This window comes from Vicia villosa, linkage group LG6 (genome assembly GCF_029867415.1).
Source record: "Vicia villosa cultivar HV-30 ecotype Madison, WI linkage group LG6, Vvil1.0, whole genome shotgun sequence".
Taxonomy (NCBI): Eukaryota; Viridiplantae; Streptophyta; class Magnoliopsida; order Fabales; family Fabaceae; genus Vicia; species Vicia villosa.
Window position 1 is genome coordinate 127,182,906 of NC_081185.1, and position 24,502 is coordinate 127,207,407.

General features: G+C 32.6%; 1 protein-coding gene across 1 annotated transcript; it reads left to right on the forward strand.

The window, feature by feature from the left end:
• The first annotated feature begins 1,725 nt into the window (after positions 1–1,725).
• On the forward strand, positions 1,726–2,502 carry LOC131612310 (uncharacterized protein At4g04775-like). The gene is made up of 2 exons (XM_058884112.1): positions 1,726–2,007; positions 2,084–2,502. Exons 1-2 carry the CDS (start codon positions 1,870–1,872, stop codon positions 2,390–2,392), a joined length of 447 nt encoding a protein of 148 aa, XP_058740095.1. The 5' UTR covers positions 1,726–1,869; the 3' UTR covers positions 2,393–2,502.
• The last annotated feature ends 22,000 nt before the right edge of the window (positions 2,503–24,502 follow it).

Consider the following 24,502-nt stretch of genomic DNA (forward strand, 5'->3'; position numbering starts at 1 on the left):
GATTTTATTATAAAACTGAACAATCGAGTCATCCTCCAATTTCTTAAACCTAATTCATTCCGCTTTCAACATGCATATTCCATTCTTCAAAAGTTAATATTGTATATTGAAAATTTTAGTTTAAAGATTAATGTTAAGATTCACTTTATCAAGTATACGATAAGTTTGAATCTTAGCATTGATCTTTAATGCCAAAATTGTCAATGTATAAGATAAATGGATGAATATATGGCACACAAAGTGTATTTGAGATTGTAAAAACGGTGACTTTCATTAAAAACTTAACTCTATGAAAAATAAACTCTCTTTGAATTTGAGAACGTCACTTTTCACTACAGTTATTCGGAATAATTGAGGTGAAATGTATTTTAATTTTTATATAACTATAATAATTAAGGGGAGCACTCTTTTAAGTATAGAAAAAAAATGAAAAATGTTGGTGATGGGATTCGAAGCCAGTAAGCCTTGACATATCACCATGGTTATTGATAAGGACCGTAGTAAAAAAATTAATAAAATAAAAAAATGTCGACGCCTAAATAAGAGCTATTACTTCGATTGATTGAATAACTGAGGTAATAACATGTTACGATAGGTGTATTTTATAGTAGTGCTTAGTCATATACAATGATTCAATCTTAACCTACATCACAACCACGATCATCTCCCTCAAGACTTCTCTTAGAACTCTAAGGCATAAGATAATGATACTTCTAGCCTTATCCACCATCTCAATCTTCTCCGTACATGTTAGGTTTGCAAGCATCAATATATATTCCTTCAATGCTTTCACACACCTTTGATGAATTAAGATTGTTTGCATCTTCACCTTCCACAACATAATGTCGTTGTCTACAAAAAAAAGTCTCAATATTCCATTTAGAACTCATTGTGCTGACTTGTAAATTAAACCTTTTGCCATACGATGGACACCACTTATTATAGAATTGAAATGTTCAATCACACCAAAATATTCAATGTGTGAGACAAAGAACAATGACAATAAATTAAGTAGATTCGCGCAATAAAAATATAAAATGCGAGAACACAAAGAAATTATTTTTTCATTGTAATCAAATTGATCTAGTCTAAGATTAACTTTCCGTTTCACTATACTTCAAAATTGTTTTAAGCGATTACAAGATGTGTTTAAAAAAAATAGCATTCAAGATTTTCAAGAACAACCCATAGTTTTTTATTCAACAATTTTTTTAATATTTCCAAACTCTGATTATATAAATCACACACGCAAATTGTTAAAGTATCTCTCTTAACTCTAGTGAACCCAAAATACAACTCACTTAAATGTAATAAAAAAAACTCCATCCATACTCAATATGTTAATCTTCCCACCTAAAATACTAGTATTAGCAAAAGCATGTTAACACCAATTCTTAAATTTCAGACTCTCGAAAGGCCATTTGTTCCTTTACGTCATGGAAACGAAATTGCAAAGACATAATTCATTGGTTTGTTTCACATAAAATTTAAAACTCAACTTCTCTAATTTTTATAAATAAGCTACTGAGCTTGGATTGGACCGATCACAATTCACCAATGGCTTCTAATTTGTGGTGTGTTTAAATTCTGTAATTATAGTCCTTAGTTTTCTTTGAGATATAAAAAATCAATATAAAATATATTTATATATAAAAAACAATTTAATTCATATTAATTACACTATCAACTTTTCTAATATATGTAAAAATGTTCGGTTGATACTTATAAAAAGGGATAGTGTACTACTACTCCTAGCATTTAAATCAATCATCTTATTCTTCATGCATTTCCTTTCACATTTCTAAGTCTTTCTTAAAAGACTTTTGTTCCTTGTTGAGTTTGAAGTTACCAATAATCTTTGTTGACAAAATGAGTGGAAGTTCTTCAACACATGAGAATATGGCTGCTCCTATATGCAATTGTGAAGAAAAGTGTGTCATATTTATATCAAAGACACCTAAGAATCCTAACAGACGTTTCTTTGGGTGTCCATATTTTAATTTTCAGGTAAATCAATTACAAAATGTATTTCAAATTAATTAAATAATGTATTATTAAATTCTTTTTGTTGATTATGTTGTAGGAAAAAATGTTATATTGTGACTATTTCATGTGGGAGGATGAATTCATTGCATCCCAAGTTGAGTTGCATGAAACCAAGAAGGAGAGAGATGTGATGAATAGTGATGTGGAAGTTAAAGTTAATCAATTTGAAAGTGATATGGAACACAAAATTAATGTGTTAGAGAGGGATATTGAAGTCATGAAATTTCAGAGTGAATCACAAGGGAAGAGAGGGAAGTGGAAAAAGTATGTTGGAATTGTAGTGCTTTTGATTGTTGCTTTGGTTATAGCTTTTTGTATTTGGAAGCACACAAATTTGTTCAAGTAATTGTGTGGTTAGACTTTGGATTATGTGTGTGTTTTGTTTGAAATAAATAATATGTGTGATGGAATGAAATGTGTAGACTTTAATTGAATTATAATTTCAACTTGTTTGCATTATAAATGGTTGTTTCAACTCTATTTAGAGTTTTTGTTGTAAGGATTGCATCCCTAGTACGATATCTTATATCATTGTTTATTAAAAAAAAAAATATTCATCTTAAGATAGAAGGGACATCTTGACGATTGGTCTTATATGAACTAATTGTAAAATTTCGGTATTGTTAGGTAATATAAAAATATTAATTAAGTATTGTCATTATTCACTTTTGTAATTACGTATTTTGCATAGTAATAGATGATTGAAAGAAGTAGAGAAAATGGTAGTCCATTATCTACACCATAAGACATAACTAGATGAATTAGTGAAAATGGAAGTTTGGATATGACTTTTCAAATTCCACTCATTCAAATACGTAACTACATAATAATTTGACGAAGTAATATATGTATAATATAGCAATATTAAACGATAAATATAGTCATTATCTCTAACAAATATTTGCCCTATCTTGCATTACTACAAAATATACTTTTTACCTTAGTTAGAAGAAGGATTTTATCATGGCTAGAAGCTCATGGTAACTAAGGGTGTGATAGTAAGTGTTTCGCATTTCATCACAGGCAAGTAGCCGTAGTAAAAACAATATAGTGCGCAATATATAACCACGGTTACAACACATTCATGTCTCTGATTCTATTATCACTTGATAGGAAATCGTGTTAGCTTTCCAACGCATCGAATGACAACTCATTTGGAATTACGGGTCAAAAGTTATGGCAAAAACCATTCTGACCGAAAAACTCGAACACCGGCTCCCGCACTAAGCGCGCTCCCCCTGGGCTGAGCGCGGACGCGACGGACAAAATTCATAATTTTCTACATTTTTCATCGTTGAAGGCCTTCCGAACCTCCAATTTCGGTTTCGTAAAAAACTCAAATGCTAAGAAAATCACAACCTATGCAATACCCTAATTATCTCAAATTAATTCACAATTTTAACCGAATTAAATCATCAAGTCATTAATTTAAGTTTATGCCTAAAACCTTTGAAATTGCAACAATGGTGGAAAACACATCAAGTATCAAAACAGAAAAATCAGTTATGATTAGTGCACAAATTTCTTCAATAATTACATAAAATTCTCATCCCACATCACATATAATCAAAATTCATCCATATCATACACCCTATTGGAAGTTAAGGACTCCTCTATCCTACCTCTCATGCCTCAGCCCTTATTGAAGGTTATTCTTCCTCTTTACCTTAGATTTCTCTTGCAAATTTCTTCCAAAATCTATCAATGGGTGTTCTTCCTATGCTTCTTTTGCTCTAGTCTCCTTCTCCTACTTTCCAAGTTTTTAGGTAACATGAAAATGGATTCTTTTCCATTTCTCTCTTTTTCTAATAAACATATTTTATAATAATTAGGCTTTCCCTCTTCTACCCCCAACTTATTCTCGTAACTACTAGCTTGCCCTTAATTTCTCTACCCATTCTTATTTCTTTTATTTTATTTAAATAATTAAATCAAATCATTATTTTAACTAATAAAATAATTCTAATTTATTTACTCTTTCTTTAATTACTCTGTACACCCTACTATCAGATCACACACCCTCCCTATCACCCACATTTATTTAATCATCCACACATAATAATTAAATAGGTATACAAAATTATAATTAAATCAAAATAAATTAAATAATATAAATTATTAAAATTTGGGTGTTACAATGCATATGGAGAAAAATATTTGTGATAGTTTGATTGGAACACTCAACACTAAATGCAAGACAAAATATAGTAAGAAATCTCATCTAGATATGTTGGTGATTGCTATACGATAATACTTAGCCCCAAAAGAAATAGGAAATAGAACATATTTGCCCCCAGCATGCCACACTCTATCTAAGAAAAGAAGAAAAAAATTGCAATTGTTTGTAGAGTATCAAAGTTTTCCATGGGTGCTCATCAAATGTGAAGAAACTTCTGTCAATGAATGATCTCAAATTAGTTGGCTTAAAGTCTCATGATTGTCATGTCTTAATGCATCAACTTCTACTGTGACTATCCGTGGCTTTTTACCAAAAAGTGTAAGGGTAACTATAACCGAATTTTGCTTATTCTTCAATGCAATATGTAGTAAAATTATTGATCTTGGAAATTTATATGAATTGAAACATGAGGCTACGATTATCTTCTGTTAATTAGATATGTATTTTCCTCCATCATTTTTTTTATATAATGATTCACTTAATTGTTCATCTAGTAAGGGATATTAGATTTTGTGGTCCTATTTATATAAGGTGGATGTATCTGGTGGACTGATACATGAAGATCTTTAAAGAGTATACAAAAAATCATCGTTGTCTAAAAGCAATGATTGTTGAAAGGTAAATCATAGAAGCAAACTCTATAAGAATTCTCGAGACTCATCTTGATAGAAGATATAGAGGTAGAGGTACTCAAGATTTAAATGTTAAGACAGTGGACCGAGATGTAGTTCTTCAGGCACAATTGTATATGTTGAATAAATTTGATGACGTTCAACCTTATTTGTTCGCTCACAAAAGTCTTATCAAGGAAAAATTCCCTCATATGAGTGAAAAATTGATGTTGGCAGAGCATAATAAAACTTTCATAAATTAGTTTAATGAAAGGATTTCTAAAGAGAGTAGTGTATCAGAGACAAGTAAATGGATGTCATATATGCTTAACATTCTAAAGAGAGTAGTGTATCAAAGGATGATTGTAGTGCCATGCTGTTGTGAAAAACGATACCAATAACAAAGTATAATAGGGAATTAGGGAACAGAAGAAGAACACAAGAATTGGTTATAACTGTTATTCTTTTACTTTCTCTTAAAACAAGATTACAAGTTTACAAGAATAACAAATAACCTCTCTCACCCTAAATTAGGATTTGCAGCTTAACAATGATGAGAGACTAGTATGCTATTTATAATAAAACCTAACATACTAACTAATGGGATTTTTCCACAAGGCCCATTATACAAGCCAACTTAATAAACAAGCTAACTTAACAAATTAGGGTTTAAACACTAAAACCTAATTTAACATGCTAACGACCCTAGCATCTTCGACACAAGCATGTGAACAACCTTCGACTTCATGCTTAATCCTGTCGAACCAAGAATCTACCCTTCGATCATACTAGAGTTCGATCCAATATCTCACAAATCTCCACCTTGGATCTAACTCTACAACATCAAGGGATCAAACTAGCTTTCTTCATGCAGCTTTATCAACTGCATACAGTTGTAGCTCGGCAATGTCTTGGTGATCATATCAGCAGCATTGTCTTCAGTCGAAACCTTCAGCACTTGGACTTCTCCACGCTCGATTACTCCTCTGACGAAATGCAACCTCACATCAATGTGCTTAGTTCGCTCATGATAGGCTGAATTCTTCGACAGGTGTATTGCATTTTGACTATCACATTTAACAGTGATACCTCGACCTTGAAGTTTCAGCTCCTTCGCAAAACCTTCAAGCCACAATGCTTCTTTCACAGCTTCAGTTAGGGCAATATACTCCGCTTTAGTGGTTGATAGAGCAACAACCTTCTGAAGTGTTGCTTTCCAACTAATTGCAGTGCCAAACATAGTGAAAACATATTCAGAAATATATTTTCTGGAATCCATACAACCTGCATAATCAGAGTCGACATATCCTTCTATTACTACTTTACTATCTTCACCCAAGGCTCCACCATAAGTTAGGACTCTATTCAGAGACCCATTTATGTACCTTAAAATCCACTTCAATGCTTGCCAGTGAGCCTTTCTAGGGTTCTCCATGTACCTGCTTACAAGACTTACTGCATATGCTATGTCGGGTCTAGTACAGACCATAGCATACACCAAAGAACCAACTATATTAGGATATGGGATGCTATTCATATAGGCTCTTTCGACATCAGTACTGGGACACTGATCAATACTCAGCTTGAATTGAGGGTTTGTTGGAGTCACAATTGGCTTCGAATTCGACATACCAAACTTTTCGAGAATCTTCCGTAGATATGCCTCTTGAGATAAGCATAACTTCGACTTCTTTCTATCTCTTCGAATGTCAATTCCAAAAATCCTGGAAGCAGCTCCCAGATCCTTCATATCGAACTCCTTATTGAGTTCAGCCTTCACCCTCGTCACATCTTCAACATTGTTGCTTGCTATGAGAATATCATCCACATAAAGCAACAAAATAACAAATGAATTACCAGGTCGAAATCTGAAGTAAACGCAGTGGTCGAACTGACTTCTAATGAAACTTATGCGTGCCATGAACTTGTCGAATCTCCTATTCCACTGTCGAGGAGATTGTTTCAGCCCATACAAAGATCTCTTTAACTTGCACACATAATCTTCCTTCCCCTTTTCGACATACCCTTCAGGTTGCCTCATCAGGATCGTTTCATCTAGATCACCATACAAGAACGCAGTCTTCACATCCATCTGTTCCAGTTCAAGATCGAACTGTGCCACCATGGCAAGCAACATTCGAATAGACCTATGCTTCACAACAGGAGAAAACACATCATTGAAGTCGGCACCTTCTTTCTGAGTGAAACCCCTTGCAACTAACCTTGCCTTGTATATTTTCGACGTCACTCCTTCAATTCCTTCCTTAACTTTGAAAATCCATTTACAGCTGACTAACCTTGCCCCAACAGGTTTCTTGATCAGTTCCCAAGTATGATTATCATGAAGAGATTTCATCTCATCATCCATGGCTTTCAGCCAATCAGTCTTATTTCGACTCCTTATAACTTCCTTGTAGTCTCTAGGTTCTTCGTCTAGAACCTCACTTGCAGAGATTAAGGCATAAGCTATAAGATCTGCATACCCAAGCCTCTGAGGTGCCTTTATGACTCTTCTCGACCTATCTCTCGACAATAGGTAGTCATCGTCAGTTTCCTCAACTTTCTCAGCATCTTCTGCTTCTTCTTCGACTTCATCAGGGATATGCAATTCAGCATCAACATGCTCCACCTCAACAGGAATCTCTACCTGTTCCAGCTCGTCGTCAGATGTTTCTGTACTTCGACCAACATCATCAATTTTCTTAAAAGCCATTTCAGCTTCATTGAAAACTACATCTCGACTGGTGATACACCTCCTGTGACCTGGCTCTATGCACCATAGCCTATAAGCTTTGACTCCTTTTAGGTATCCCATGAACATGCATTTCAGAGCTCTAGGTTAGACCTTGTCTTGCCTAATATGAGCATAGGCTCTGCAGCCAAATACTCTCAGTTTGTCGAGATCTGGTGGATGTCCCGACCAAACTTCTTCAGGTGTCTTCATATCTAACGCTGTCGAAGGACATCTGTTTATCAAATATGTTGCTGTCGAAACAGCCTCAGCCCATAACACCTTCTTTAACCCTGCACTAGTCAACATGCATCTGACTCTCTCCAAAATAGTTCGAGTAAACCTTTCAGCCAAACCATTTTGTTGTGGAGTACCTGCAGTAGTTCTATGCCTTGCAATACCAGAGGCAACACAAAAACTGTCGAATGCCTCATTGCAAAATTCAAGGCCATTGTCGGTTCTCAACCTCTTGACCTTTCTGCCAGTCTGATTTTCAACCAGAGTCTTCCAACTTTTGAAATTCTCAAAAGTTTCATCCTTAGTCTTCTGGATGAATACCCATAATTTTCTGGAATAATCATCTACTATAGATAGAAAATACCTTGCTCCTGAATGTGATGGACACCTTGCAGGCCCCCAAAGATCAGCATGGATGTAATCAAGGGATTCATGTGTTCTTTGTTTGCCTTTATTGAACTTCACTCTGCAAGATTTTCCAAGTACACAGGATTCACAAAACTTCAGCTTTTCGACTTTGTCTCCACCAAGCAGATTTTGTTTCCCTAATTCGACCAGACCCTTTTCACTGACATGGCCCAATCTCATGTGCCAGATTTCTGTCTTCGACAAAGGTTTCGTGGATGCAACATTTGTCGAACCACTTACAACTTCAGCCTCAAGGGTATACAAGCCTTGTTTCTTCACGCCTCTCAAGACTTCCTTCGAACCCTTCATGACTCTTAGGATACTTTTCTCTCCTTGGAAAACATATCCTTTCTTGTCGAATTCACCAAGAGAAAGTAGATTTCTCTTCAAATCAGGAACATACGTGACTTTAGTCAACAACCTTATTGACTCATCATGGAGCTTGAATCTAACAGATCCAATACCTACAATCTTGCAAGCCTTGTTGTTTCCCAGCAATACTGATCCACCATCTTGATCACATAATTCCTCGAACAAGTCTTTGTTTGGAGTCATGTGCCAAGTGCAACCTGAATCCATAATCCACTCTCTTCTCGAGTCACTGCTTGAAACCACAAGAACATCAGATGATTCAAAATCATCTTGAACAATGGCTGCATTGCCATTATCCTTACCTCCATGATCTTTCAGGCGTTCAGAGCACACCTTTCTTGTGTGACCCTCCTTCTTACAATGATAGCATCGAATGCCAGATGCTTCGCCACTGTAAGACTTCGACTGGCTTTTGCCCTTCTTGTCAAACTTATTATTCTTTCGCTAGAATTTTCCTTTAACGGCCAAACCTTCACCAACAGTCGAAGGTTTATGCTCCTTTCGTTCATTCAAGTCCTTAGAATACAAGGTTGATTGAACTTCTTCAAACGTCAGGGACTCCCTTCCATACAAGAGAGTTTCTTTGAAGTGAGCATGTGATCGAGGCAAAGCGCACAATAGTAACAGCGCTTGATCTTCATCATCGATCTTCACATCAATATTTTCAAGATCAAGAATCAGCTTGTTGAACATATCCAACTGCTCAGCCAACACTTTGTCTTCAACCATCTTGAATGAATACAAAGCTTGCTTCAGGTAGAGTCGATTTACCAGCGATTTGGTCATATACAAACTTTCAAGTTTCACCCATAACCCTGATGCCGTCGTCTCCTTTGATACCTGTCTGAGAACCTTATCACCAAGTCTCAACAAAATTGCGTTGTGTGCTTTCTCGATCATATTCGTCTTCTCCGCTGCCGTCAATTCTGCATTCATGGCTACCTCTCCCTTCAACACTTCCAAACAACCCTGCTGAACCAGTAGGGCTTTCATCTTCAAGCGCCACAGACCGAAATCATTCACTCCGGTGAACTTTTCAATCTCATACTTTGTTGAAGGCATCTTCTCCACGCTCACCGCACCAATTTGTTGTGAAAAACGATACCAATAACAAAGTATAATAGGGAATTAGGGAACAGAAGAAGAACACAAGAATTGGTCATAACTGCTATTCTTTTACTTTCTCTTAAAACAAGATTACAAGTTTACAAGAATAACAAATAACCTCTCTCACCCTGAATTAGGATTTGCAGCTTAACAATGATGAGAGACTAGTATGTTATTTATAATAAAACCTAACATACTAACTAATGGGCTTTTTCCACAAGGCCCATTATACAAGCCAACTTAATAAACAAGCTAACTTAACAAATTAGGGTTTAAACACTAAAACCTAATTTAACATGCTAACGACCCTAGCATCTTCGACACAAGCATGTGAACAACCTTCGACTTCATGCTTAATCCTGTCGAACCAAGAAGCTACCCTTCGATCATACTAGAGTTCGATCCAATATCTCACACATGCAAAATAGCGGGGTTATGGTTGAAGTTCAACCCATGTACTTCTATAGTTCTAAAAATAAGAATCTTGTACTGACATCTAGAGTGTACTTTGGGGCTATTGAGAAGATTTTAGAGATTGATTATGTTACTTTTAAAATACTTTTATTTAAGTGCAAGTGGATTGACAGTAACACTGGTGTAGATATCAATGAATTAGGACTACTACAAGGATTGACAATTATATGAACGGATCATTCATCATGGAAACCCAAGCAAAACAAGTTTTTTATGTCACTAATCCTTCTAACACTATATGTCAATTATTCTACAAGGAAAAAAAAATTTTATAGTGATAAAAATAAATATTTAAATTTTGAAACCCCTTTTTTCGCAACACATGTACGTCTCTCATATGAAGAAAATAATTTAGATGATGTACATATTCGTCAAGATCATCAAAAGGGGGTATGAGAAAACTATTAAGTAATTTAGATGATGTATCCTTTTTACTAATATTTTTTTTCCGAACATATAAAGATGTAGAAGGATACCATACGTTGCATGGTTTTAGAAGTAAAATTCAAAAAATTAAAAACTAATAAAGTAAGTATTATTTTTTTGTGATATTCTTATATGATTAAAAATTATTGATGTATGTTGTAAATATTGAAGTTTTAAATGTTGTTGTTGTTGTTGAGATTGAAGTTTGAATGTTGTTGTTGTTGAGATCAATGGTTAAAAGAATTAATGTGGTCTTTATTGAATATCCTAATTGGTTTTAAATGTTGTTCAAATTATACGCGCATAACGACCAGATACAAATCACAGAAGAAAACTTTTTAGCGGTTGTTCAAGAATTTGCATTGTTGTTTTTGCTTTTGTTGGTTAATCATTTGTTTTAGTTTTGTTTTAAAATTATAAGGTGTGAGTCATTTTGGCTTTACATTTGGTGTAAATAAAGAATTTTTTTGGAACAGTGTTTCTGTTTCAAAAAATGGGCAAAAGATATAATATTTCTATTTCAAAATTGGGAAAAAAGATTTTACAATACAGGTTAAAACCAAAATATAGAAAAATAAAAAAAATAAATAACAAAGTTTTCCCCTCTGTTATTATGCTAAACTGAAGTAGTTAGACTGGCTATATTACCTCTGTTTTTCTTATAATCGAGAGGAAATGTTGGGTGCGCAATTCAATTCTAAAAATAATAAAATTGAAGTTGGCGGGGATCGAACCCATGACAATTAAGTCTTTTTCCTCGGTGGAACCTTGACCGAGATAAAAAATGACGCATATTTTATGGCACACTTCGTTACCTCGCATATGAAACAGAGATTAACCCTCAGTTCTAATTGGGGTAAAAGGGGTTTTTCGTGGTTGTGTGATCTAGAAGTTCTTCTCCAATGTCTAGACCTTAATATGTCTCAAAGTATATCGTTTTTATCCATACACTTTCATAAGTAACCTTCACGTACGATAAAATATCTCGTTATATGTATTTTAGACCTTGACATTCATTGATATAATGGCCATGAATGCCATAGTACTCATTATAGGTCTTTTTATACATTCGATTTGGTCTTTTGTTTTCGGCCATATAATGAGCTTGAACTCATAGACATCTTGAAAGATAGTGGTGTGTAATTGGAGAAGTGTTTTCTCCTTTTATATTTTCCTGATCATTCTGTCCTGCACCTCCATCACGATTTTTAAGGGGAGACATCTTGTAATATCTTCACTTTGACGCATCTATATGTTCTTTATAACTATGCATTTTTTTGCCATTTTTCTAAGCTCGTTTGGCATTTCGAATGACTGATGTGCTAGTTTATCAAAATGAACATGGTGTGGGATATGTTACCAATGCGTGTAAGGTCAATGTTGGGTTAACGTTTTTGATTTGAGATTTCTCGTCTATTAAATTATCATTGAAGGATTGGAGAGACTCGACTCTTTCTTATTTTATCGGAATTCTGCGAGGCATGTTGAACTCCTCTATGTTATTCAAGGTATGGTAAACCTTCAGAGGAACATATTGGCTAGTTATTTCTATGGATCATATTGGAAGATGAGAGAAACACATAAGTGAATCATTATTTGTGAGAAGACAATGCATTTTAAAGGATTAGATGTTTATTAGAGTTTCGTTCTAGTATTGAAGGAGATTAAATGCTCTTGTGTGTTTTATCATATTTTTTTTATAGTTGGAAGTGTGAATCTTCTTGATATTGACTTTTTTTTGGATAAATATGAGTTTATTGTCGTAATTGACTCTTTTTATAATCTCGTAAATAAATTATCGTGTTGTGTCATCCTAATACACCGAAGTGAGCACCTTTATGTCTTTGATATTTGATATTGATTTTATTCCATATTTCAGAGTTTGAATTGTGAACTTTTTAGTGAATGGTTTATGATATATTTGAGGTGGGCCTCATGCTATTACACTATAGTGTAATTTTCATTTCTATTTCTAATGGTTTGATTCGTATATCATTCTCTTTCCGACATTAAATGTCCATAAAGCTTTTCGATGGAGAAATAATTATATAAATACGTTTCCAAATGTACACATTAAGATAAGAAAGATAAAAAGATAAAGCAAAATAAAGTAGAAAGGAATGAGAGAACTCTACAAGATCTACAAATATATTCAATAACTTATGGTGCATGCACAACAACAAGAACAACTCAATGTAACAACACCATGTAGTATATCTTAAAAAGTGATTTAAGTCTGAACTTGCTTCACGCCATAACTTTGTGATAATATAGTTTTTTATCACGTGGTTTAGCTTTAAAGCATAGAATTGCATAAAATAATGATTTACCCATATTAAGCATGCATCTAACAACTCGTGTGAAGTGTGCATATTATTGTTACAGAATATATTCAATATATTGTTTAAAAACTCAAATATTATTTGTATATTAATATTACAAGAATCTTTATATTTTATAATAGAAAATGTGAAGTGAGATTTAAAAAATCACAAATCACATTCGTTATTATAAAATATAAAGATAAGACTTAAAAAATAATTTTTCAATTAAAAAAATAGATTTTGTCCCGCCCTTGTTATAGTGACATGCTCCTATTTTTTTATCTACCAATATGTCTTTTTTATTATTTATTTTATTTTAAAATAATATTTAGTAAAAAAATTAATTCTAAAACAAATAGTAACATTCAAAAAATCTAGTAGTAAAACTCAGTAGTTTACATCAGGTATGTTTATAAAAAATAAATTTAAAACTATTTATAAATCCGTTATTTTTTATAATTTACTGTATTTTTTTTAAAAATTTAGTAGTTCATATTCAATAGGACAAAAGAACAAAGTTAACACTACCGAATTTTAACAAATTTTTTTAAAATTAAGTATTAAAATATAATTTTACATCAACTTTTCTTAAAAACAAACTGATAAAATTCATAGATTTTTTAAAATTTCAATAAAAATTTATGAAATTTCTCAAAAATCGGATAAAAATTCATAGATCATCCAAAAATATGATAAAAATTTATAGATCCCCTAAAAATTTAGAAAAATATGATAAAATTTCTCAAAAATCTATAAAAACTCATAAATTTCTCAAAAATTCAAAAAACACACAATCTTTTTTAAAATGTAAAAAATCATTAAAAAAATAATGGTAAAAGACTACTACAAGAAAGTGTCAATATAATTAGGGTGACAGGACAAATTTTCTAAATAAAAAGAAGTACAAAACTAAAAATTTGGAATCTATCAAACAAGTAATTCTGAAAAGTGGGGATAATATGTTCCACCAAATAAAGAAAAAAAACATAATTTTTAATTTTAAAAAATAGTAAAATTTTGATGTTGGATTGAAGTGTATAGAATGTTAAATTTATAAAAAATATATATATTATTTATATATGAGAAAATATTCTTAAGTTTTTGGGTGGAGATGGATGTATCACTCTCTTGTGGTTTATTAGTATTTTTGTCTTTCTCAATAAGTGATAAAGCGCATTGGTTCAATTTGATAGGAGAGATGATGTAGGAAGGTTGGTTGCATGTATTGAATAAAAAGTCGTGTGTCGAAAAGACTCAATAGGATTTGCACAAGTTTGGCGTCTGATGTCAGAAGGACTTATTATACTTTTTAGGATAGGGAATCAACTTACGAGTCTAACTTACGTCTTTGTTGTGACATATGGACTTTTTAAACCATCTGAGTTTGATTCTAGAAAACAACATTTTAACATTTTCCACATTTTAAAAATTTCTATTTTATTTTCCACAATTTTAGCAACTTTTATTTTATTTTCATTTTGGAATATTTTTAGCATTAGGGTTTCCTTTTAGTATTTAAACACTTATGGGATATGGCTGTCAGTTATCTATTATCATAAGAAAAATTGAGACTTTTATCTTTTTGGGGGAATTCCAAAGTTTTATTTAACGGGTTTGTCGCTTGCAAATTTGTGTTTTAGTTCAAGGCTTAGTGTTTTCTAATCCTTATTGATTTTGACTGCGTCAGGTGGCATCAGCGTATATTTTTTCTTATTTATTTGTAGCTTGATCAGCCACAGGAGATTAATTGGTGACCAGAGCAGACCTTGTAAGAATTATTGCGGCTTTAACCACGACCCTAACTGCTTTAACGTGATGGAGACTAATGTTGGAAGGCAAAGTGCGTGTATCGAAGAAGAAATCGTGCATCGGAAAGGTCAGATAGGATTTGCGCAAGTTAGGTGTCTGATGTCATAACTACTCGTATTATACCTTTCCGCATAGAGAATGGTTTCAGGCCTGAAAACAACATTTTAATATATTCTTCAATTTTAATATATTTCACAATTTTAGCAATTTCAGTTTTATTTTCCACACTTTTAACAACTTATATTTTATTTTTGTGAGCTTCTTTTCGGTATTTAAACATTTTTGGGACGTGACCGTCAATTATTTTTTTATCATAATAAAATTTTAGATTTTTTTGTTGGATTCTAAAGTTATAATATTACATAGGTTTGTCGTTTGCAAATTTGTTTTTTCATTTTAGACTTAATATTTACTAATCTTTTTTATATTCTGATTGCGTCAATACGCGACTCAGCCAATTAGACTTATTTGAGATGTCTTTCTCGTATGATATATAGTCCTACAAATTTATGTCAAAGTTCCTTGGATGATGATAGACCAAGAATATTTTCAAAAATATTATTAACCAAAAAATGTTAACCGTAAAAGTTCTCAATTTAGTTCTTCCCAAATCACTATGGGCTTTAAAAGTTTGATATTGCAACCATAACTTTTGTCAACCAGCAATATGAAAACTACTTTCACATAAAAGGTCAGACAATACTGCATAACTACATAATATAACCAAGAACTTATATTACTTAAATAAACCCAAAAATTCATAGGTTAGTTGTTGACATTTCTTTACCATGTATCATTCCAACTAACCTTTGAATACATAGTATAACCAGGAACTGATATTCCTTAAATAAACCAAAAAGTTCATAGGTTAGTTGTTGAAATTTCTTTACCATGTATCATTTCAACTAACCTTTGAATATCCGAAGGGAAAGCTCACAAACAACAAACAAATGACCCGCCTACTCCTGATGATAGGCTCATAATCCAAAAGAATCACCAACCGTAACTAGGTTGGATGGTCAATGCTAGCATTCATGCATTCAGTACATCAATAATCATTCGATCCAGATTTGATAATTTAAAAATATGATTTTTAATTTTTGAATTATAATTTAAAATATTAAACTTAAATTTAAACCATGCACTAGTGCACTAAATGCGTGCATTATTGTATAAAATCTGCATCCAACTAGGATAGTGTTACTATGCATAATCTTTATGATGTGAGATCCCTTTCTATTATCAGTACCCTAGAAAATACAATGAACCAGGGAAATAGATGGTTGTCTTGCTAAGGTGTATGTATTTTGTCATTCAAAAGAAAAAGCAGTTATGATCTCCTTGTTGAACTTCAAAACCATCATGAGGGTTAAAGCCATATCTTTGGTTAAGTAGTTAATTCAACATTGATATAAAAGAGGGACATGTACACTAGCTAGCTATCTAGGGCTTCTTAGATCTATGCAATATTTCCATATAGGACCATCTAATTGACTGCAGAGAATCCATTTCCATATATTTGGGGTTCTAGCCCCTTTGTTTCATAAATATAAAAGTACCATTTATTTGAAGAGAAGATATATACCATATGAAGGAGAGTGAGAAAAAAAAGTATTACCTGAATAAATCATGTGAAGAAAAGGTAGATTTCCTTTGGCTTTCTTGATGTTACAATACAAACTTGGAAAGTTAGGTATGAGGAATGAAGCCTGGTCCGAGATCAATCACTCTCATCCCATCTCATATATATGCATGATGTTTTATGATCGATCTTGGAACAAACCTCATTCCAAACACCTACTTTCCTTTCTTTCATCACAAATGTCTCACTCACTCCCTCACTCTATGAGAACAAGGATAATGATTTCGAATCAAACTTCTTTTCCTTCAACAACAAAATAGGCCTCACAAGGAAAACAAACCCTAGGAGTTACACATATATAGATAATAATATAGCTAGGTTTTTGAGAGACATGCACTCTCTCTTTCTCTCTCTCTTTGCCGGCTCCATCTCATGTGTGTCTCTTTCTCAAGGTTCGAGAGAGAGAAGATTAAGGCCTGCAAAGCACTCAAGTTTCCAATCACTACACCACTATACTACTAAATAATAAATCAAATAATAGAGGACAGAAAAAGTTGTAATAAAGAAACAAGTTTTCATAAGGTAAAGAACATGAATGATAGACAGACAGGTCACTACATCAATATAATAATTATAAAGTATGGATGGATGTTGTTGTCTTGTTTCTTAGGCTAGCTATACCTTTATGACAAATAAGAGGACAATCACTAGAGATTACTTAGAGATCAAGATTCCACATCTTCATGATAATTCAATTTCTCACTAAAATGACCGTTCGATCAAAATCAAATAACTCAAACTTTAAGTTTAATCCTATAGACTTCTTAAAAATTAAAATATGTATATTTTGTCAACGGTATGATCTGAATCTAACGGTCGCCGATGAAATTACTATATGAATGCATGATGTCCAAGAGGCAGGAAAAACATTTACATTGCGTAGACCTTAGTACAGATCTCTCTCTCTTTTTAAAGGAAAAGGCAAATAAGCACTGAAAATATAACAAGGACTAAAAGAAAAAGCATCATGGGCCTCCACAAGGAAGGACATTTTTTCTTCATTAGATGAAATTAATTAAAGTAAGAGTCGTTGGATTGGAGTCACATAAAAGATAAAGGTATATTCAACAACTACTAACAGCAATGGAGATATCTACATCTTCAAGAAAAAGTGTGTCACTGACATTCACACACTCATCTTGCTTTTCAGTACATGTCAGTTGTCGCTCTTATTTTTCCTTTTAATGGACTACATGTTACAACTGTTTATATTCTCATGTATACAGTCGCATATTCTCTAGTGTTTCATATTTCAATTTTATTTTAATTGTGAAAGATATGCTTAATTAATTATAGTTTTTTACTAAGATTAATTCTTTTGAATATATAAGAATATATTTAAGAATTGCATGTTGTGATATATCAAAGTGTCAAGTTAGAAGTTTCATAATGTATTGTATAGAAAGGTAGATGATGAGCAACATTGTGATGCATCAAGTGAGTTAAAAAATATTTACATTGGTTAGAAGAGTAGATTTTAAGCATCATATAACATCATATAAGTGAGAAGACTTTTATATATCCAATCTTGAATTTTGGATGAAGATGTAATATATCATACTTAAGGAGAGAAAGTTGTGATTTATCAAATATAAGTTAGAAGTCTTACACTAGTTGAATGGAAGAATAGATGTTGAGCACGATATAAGTGAGAAGGATCGTAAATATATTTTCGTTGAAGATGTAGTTTTCAACTCACTTATCATTACTCTTGGTTCAATATATTGATCTAATTTAATGGTGTAGGCTCTTCCGAAAGTCCCAACAAATAGCACTGATACAATACTCCTAATATCTTAAGATTTTTAGTGAAGGTATAGTGTGTTTTTTTGTCACATGAGAGAAAAGGAAAAAGAAAAAGCAAATAAAAAATAAAAATAAATAAATGACTATGTTCTAATAAATGATACTCGCGATTGATAATGTTGAAGAGAGACAAAGCAATTGGTCATGCCTCATCACAAGAGATCTCATGTGATTAACATATAACTTGGCAAGATATTCGTACAAGAGATCTCGTGTGATTAGCTTATAATTTAACACTACAACGAATAACACTTTTTATGATGAATTGCTTTTATCTCTAGCATGCTAAAAATCGAGAAGATATCTTATGGGAGTATAATGTTTTATTCTTTTAATAAGATAAATAACATGTTACATTGGCATTTTAAAAAGATTTTTTCTTTACCCACCTCCCTATGGGGGGTCACCCCCAGCGAAAAACCCAAACTACCCCTGCTTCGGAAATGAACTTCCGAAGCTCTTTTTTTTTTAAAAAATTTCCTTAATTCGGAAGTTCATCTCCGAAAACACCTCATGGGGGGTGCGTTCGGAGATGAACATCCGAAAACACCTCATGGGGGGTGAATTCGGAAGCTCATTTCCGAATTATGCTGTGTTTTTTTTTTATGTTTTTTCTTAAACAGTCTCGCATTTTAATTAAACGCAAACGCCAAATAAAATATGCGACATATAATTTGGTTGCCATTTTTTTTCAATCACATCCGAATCATTTTCCATCTTTACTCTTTTTCTATACTCACACATTTTATTTCTGTTCTCTTTGAGTTCGGCCCTGATCTTCATCGAGAGCCTTACTGCCGAAGTTACGAATTGGGAAGGAAAATTCAAGTTCGTGCTAATCATTTTCAGTTACGGTCAATTGGGAAGATAAAAGTGGTGTAGATCCTTATCAGCCACTCGCAACTGAATATGATTAGCACAAACTTGAATTTCCCTGTCTGATTCGTGCTGGTTGGTTGCCATTTTTTTTCAATCACATCCGAATCATTCTCCATCTTTACTCTTTTTCTATACTCACACATTTTATTTCTGTTCTCTTTGAGTTCGGCTCTGATCTTCATCGAGAGCCTTACTGCCGAAGTTACGAATTGGGAAGGAAAATTCAAGTTCGTGCTAATCATTTTCAGTTACGGTCAATTGGGAAGATAAAAGTGGTGTAGATCCTTATCAGCCACTCGCAACTGAATATGATTAGCACAAACTTGAATTTCCCTGTTTGATTCGTGTTGGTTGGTTGCCTGACATGTTCCTGTAAACAATTGAAATCGATTAATATGCGAGACAAAATAAAAAACAAAAAAATTTGAACTTCTGATACATTTCGGAAGTTCATTTCCGAAAACTGGGATGGAGGTGTTTTCGGAAATGAACTTCCGAAACACCCCTTCGCAGAACTTCTCTGCAGCCTCCAATGGCAGACCCCTAAACCAAACATCAAACTTATTTCTACACATTCTAAACATCCTAAATATCAGTATAAACCTAACCTAATACAATTTTTGCTATTTGTAAACACCCTAATATACATTTTAATCATAGATCTAAAAATCAAAATGCTTACCAATTGAATGGATTGGAGGACTTTTGAATGTAATAGAGCAAGTAGATGGAGGCTTTGAGGTAGCTTGGAACTGGTTTGCACAAAAATCTCTTGGGGTGTGAGTTTGGAAGAAGTTTAGGGTAAATGATTTGGGGGAGGGGGCTGTTTTGCTTAATCTGAAAAACGCAGAATATTTCGGAAATGAACTTCCGAAATGGTGTTTTCGGAAGTGTATTTCCGAAATAAGTCAAATTTTAAAAAAAAAGACGCTTTCGGAGATGCATCTCCGAAAACACCTTTTCCTTGCATTTCGGAAGTTCATTTCCGAAGTCAGGGGTATTCTGGGTTTTTCACCAGAGGTGAGCTAGAAGGTTGGGAGGTGGCCAAAGAATTTTCCTTTTAAAAAACCGAGGTAAGACAACTATAAGTTAGCGCCTTTTTAATTCATAAAAAATAATAAACTTGTTATCTCGATTTTTTTAGAACCGGGGTAATATAACTATAAGGAACCTCGCTTCGAATCCCTTTTGCCGCATTTAAAACTTTTTTCAAAGATTTATCACTTGGCGTCTTGTCCAGATGCCATGTTTTGTTTTGCTAATTAGTAGTTTTCAAAAACTTTGTTAAACAAGAATAGACAATAATAGAAAAAGGAATATTTCATTGATAATAAAAAAAACAACACAACAAAGAATACTAATCAACAAATTCAAACTTCCATCATAAAGAAGTTCTATATCATGGATTGCATTCTGAATATCAAGAATTGTGTCTCTCAAACAAGTATCATCATGAAGAGTTTAAGGTTTGCAAGAGTGTTTGCAATAAAGAGTTCTCTATGATGGATTTCAAGATCATAAAAGTTATTTGGGTTTAAGGTTTGTGTTCTTAAATATTTATTTGAGCAAAAAAAATTATTTATTTATCTAACCCTTTTTCTTACTAACCCTTTTTTTTCATATCAGAAACAAATGCATGCAAAAGCGATTGGAAAAATCCTTGCACCGAACATTTGTTCTACCCTAAAATTATATGATTTGAAGAATTAAAATCTAGATCTTCCGGAAATTAATTTACCTAACCCCTTTTTTTGTTGAGAAAAGAGTTTCCCAGTATTTGATCTTACCCATAATATCAAGGAATTGAAGATCCAACATATGATCTTCATGGACAATTAATGTAATATATTGGGTAAATAGTGTAACGAGTTTTATTAAAAAAAATATTACGGGTAAACACTGAAACGAGTTTTATTAAAAAAAAACTAATGACCCATTGATTTTCTTGATAAACTTAGATAAAAAGGCGCTAGTTTTTGTAAATAATAAAAGTACAGAAACTAGGGTTCGAACTCATGTGCTAATAAACTTTTACCTCGGTGTTTTAAACACCGAAGTGAAAAGGCTTTATTTTTTATGACGAGCTTGTTTATCTCGCTTCTATTGTCGAGGTAAAACGCATTTCGCGTCCGACGTTAGAAGTGTTATTTGTAGTAGTGTAATAAGAATATTCGCACAAAAGTTTATTTCTCTGAGAATCAGGACCGGCCCTATGCATGTGCAAGGAGAGCCATTGCACAGAGCCTCAACTAATTTAGGGCCCAGTTTTATTTTGGATTTTATAAAAACTTATTGAAACAAATAATATTTGAAAAAAAAAGTAATATTTAGCATATAGCTGAGCAGTTATTGTGAGTTTTAGTGCCTAACAGATAGTCGATTCGAGTCCATCTGCAAGATATTTATATTATTAATTAATTAAAAGGGCCACATTTAATTATTTTTACCTTAGGCCTCCGTTTGTGTTAGGTCTTCCCTGCTGAGAATATGGTGGGTGTAGATGCCTCAGGATAACTTTGAATTAGTTTCAAAAGGTTATAATAATGATTACTTGGGCCTCTGTTTGTGTCGGGTCGGCCCTACTGAGAATGTGGTGGGTGTACAAGATAACTTTGAATTAGTTTCAAAAGGTTATCATAATGATTAAACCTTTGTGTTGTTTTGGTCACTAACTGAATGACATGGAATGAGTCTCAAGACACATGATTTTCTCTCATACAAGGGGTATATTTGGTAAAAATAGTGATTGGATGATAAGCTATATGATTGCTTATAGCTTATTGTTGATGATTGATAGTCTATAGCTTATAGATGATGGTTGAGACTGATAGCTGATAAGCTAATTAAAGTATTTGGTAAATTAAGGTGAAGCAAGTGTTTGACCATGTAGGGGCTGAATTTATTCTTAGAATTCCATTAGTGGAGGATGTGGTGGAGGATAGGTTGATTTGGAAAGAGGAGCAAAATGGTGAGTATAGTGTGAAATTGGGTTATAGGTTATGGAGAAGGTTGCAAAGTAGCATTTGGCACTATTGCGTAGAGGGTAATTGGAATTATCTTTAGGGTATTTCCGTGCCATCCAGAGCTAAGAATTTTCTATGGCGGATTTGTAGGGGCTGCCTACCAACTCTCTCTAAGCTTCAACACCATCATGTCCAATGTTCGTCTTTATGTCCTTGGTGCGACTTAGAAGATGAAGATGAGTGGCATGTATTTTTCGGGTGCTTTTCTACTTTACAAAGTTGGCGGGCAGCAGGTTTGTCATCTATAATCGAACCTCGTTTACATACTTTCCATGATGTTAAGTCTCTTATTCTTGATGTTTGTAGTCGAGAGGATCGTAGGGATTCAGGTAGATTTTTCATTTTGCTTGAGGTTCTTTGGAGGAGTAGGAATAATGTGGTTTGGCAGGATACTCAAGAGAATTTTATGAGGATTGGGTTACAAGTATATTATAATTGGCATAATTGGTTTTTAGCTAAATAAGGTAAAAGCTCATACGATGTTAATAATAACACATAGGTTTGGATTCCGCCTACAATGGGTTCGGTGAAGTGCAATTTTGACGCAGGGTTCAATAATGTTTGTGGAACAACTAATAGAGGTTGGTGTTTTAGGGATCATTTGAGGAGGTTTCTCACAGCAGGTGTGTCTTCGGATGTGGGTCTTCTATCTGTCATTGAAGCTGAAGCCACTACCTTGAAGGAAGCAATCCAAAATGCTATTTCCCTATAGTTATCTCATGTTATTTTTGAAAGTGATTGTCAAATTGTTGTTCAGTCTACTCATTTTAAGCGTCTAGGTAACTCTGAATTTAGTTTTATCATTAAGTCTATTCAAAATTTGTTGAATTCATTTCCAAATTTTGAAGTAAAGTTCATAAAATGCCAAACGAATTCGGTTGCCCATACGTTAGCTAAGGCGGTTAATTCTTGATCTAGGCGTAGTATCTTTTATATGATACCTCCTTGTATTGAGTATTGTTTGATGAATGAAATTCGTTAAGTTTGTTCTGTAAAAAAAAAACTTATAAATGTAAATTGGCATAAAAGATATTTAATATATAATTATTTTATTTTAAATTAAAATAATTTATAAAGGATAAAAGTGGGTTTTTTGTTAAAATAATAAGGATAAAAAAAGAAGAAAAACTGATAAGCTATAAGCTAAAATGCTATTTGAGATAACGTTTAAAAAATAAGTTATAACTTAGCAAAATAAGCTATAAACTCGTGATGAAAAGACTGTTACTAAATAGGTCTAAATTGTCATTTGAGCTTATAAGCTATAAATTCAAAAATGTGTCTTACCAAACTGATACAAGCCACAAGGAGTATTTATTGTTAACGTGACTTAAATCTTTATGTGTAATTCAATTTTACGATAAAAATTGAGTATCCTATACGCAAACTTGCCAAGACTAATTCCTCGAATCGGAGAGAATCACAATGGACGACAAAGTTCTTTCTCAAAAGAATTTATAATTTTTGTGTGTCTAGGACTGAGTTTGAACCAATACCTCATATTAAATTAGAAGAGAACTCTTACATTCATCTGGTAGTTGTAACTCATTTGTGCTTATGTTCTTACTATTTATCTAATATAATGATTCACTCATCATTCAAAGTTTCCTTAAACTATGTTTAGATTGATGGATTAGAATGAAACATGATAGAATAGAATGGAGCGGAGTGTATTAATGAAACATAGATTTCATTTCATTGCAAGTGTATCTTTTTTATAATTTGATGGAATGGAAATAGAACAAATTTGTTCATTCCATTGCATACACTCCAATTTAAAAGAATGAAAATTGAAAGATTTAATAAAATTATATTCTATTCTACTTTATCTATTATTTGCAAATCTAAAAAATGAAATTTGATTATATATCACTCAATTTTAATTAATTTCATCACATTCCACCAATTATATATATATATATATATATATATATATATATATATATATATATATATATATATATATATATATATATATATATATATATATATATATATATATATATATATATATATATATATATATATACACACACTTATGTTAATGAATTAATATTAGAAATATAATAAATTTCATAATTTAATAAAGATTAATAATTAATTTATCTTTCATAAATAATGACATAAAATGTGTTATTTGATTTTGTATTTTAAGTGAACGTCGTTATTTGAAATTTATAGCATCCTATGAAATTTCAGATTGATGAAGAAAATGAAGAAAAGTCTATGACAAATAAATATTATCGGTTGCTATCAAGGCATAGTTTTTTTTATTAAAATACTTAACCAAATAAGAGTAATGTTGAGAATCAAGTGTGAGAAGTAGTCTCACATTGGTTAGAAAGAGAAAGAATGAACATTTTATAAGTGAGAGAACCCACACACCTATCATCTTAAGCTTTTAGCTAGACAAGTTGTGTGTCTCTCT

Coding starts and splice junctions, on each gene's coding strand:
- LOC131612310 (XM_058884112.1), top strand. CDS start 1,870: ATGAGTGGAAGTTCTTCAACACATGAGAATATGGCTGCTCCTATATGC. Junction 2,008..2,083: donor GTCCATATTTTAATTTTCAG/GTAAATCAATTA, acceptor ATTATGTTGTAG/GAAAAAATGTTATATTGTGA.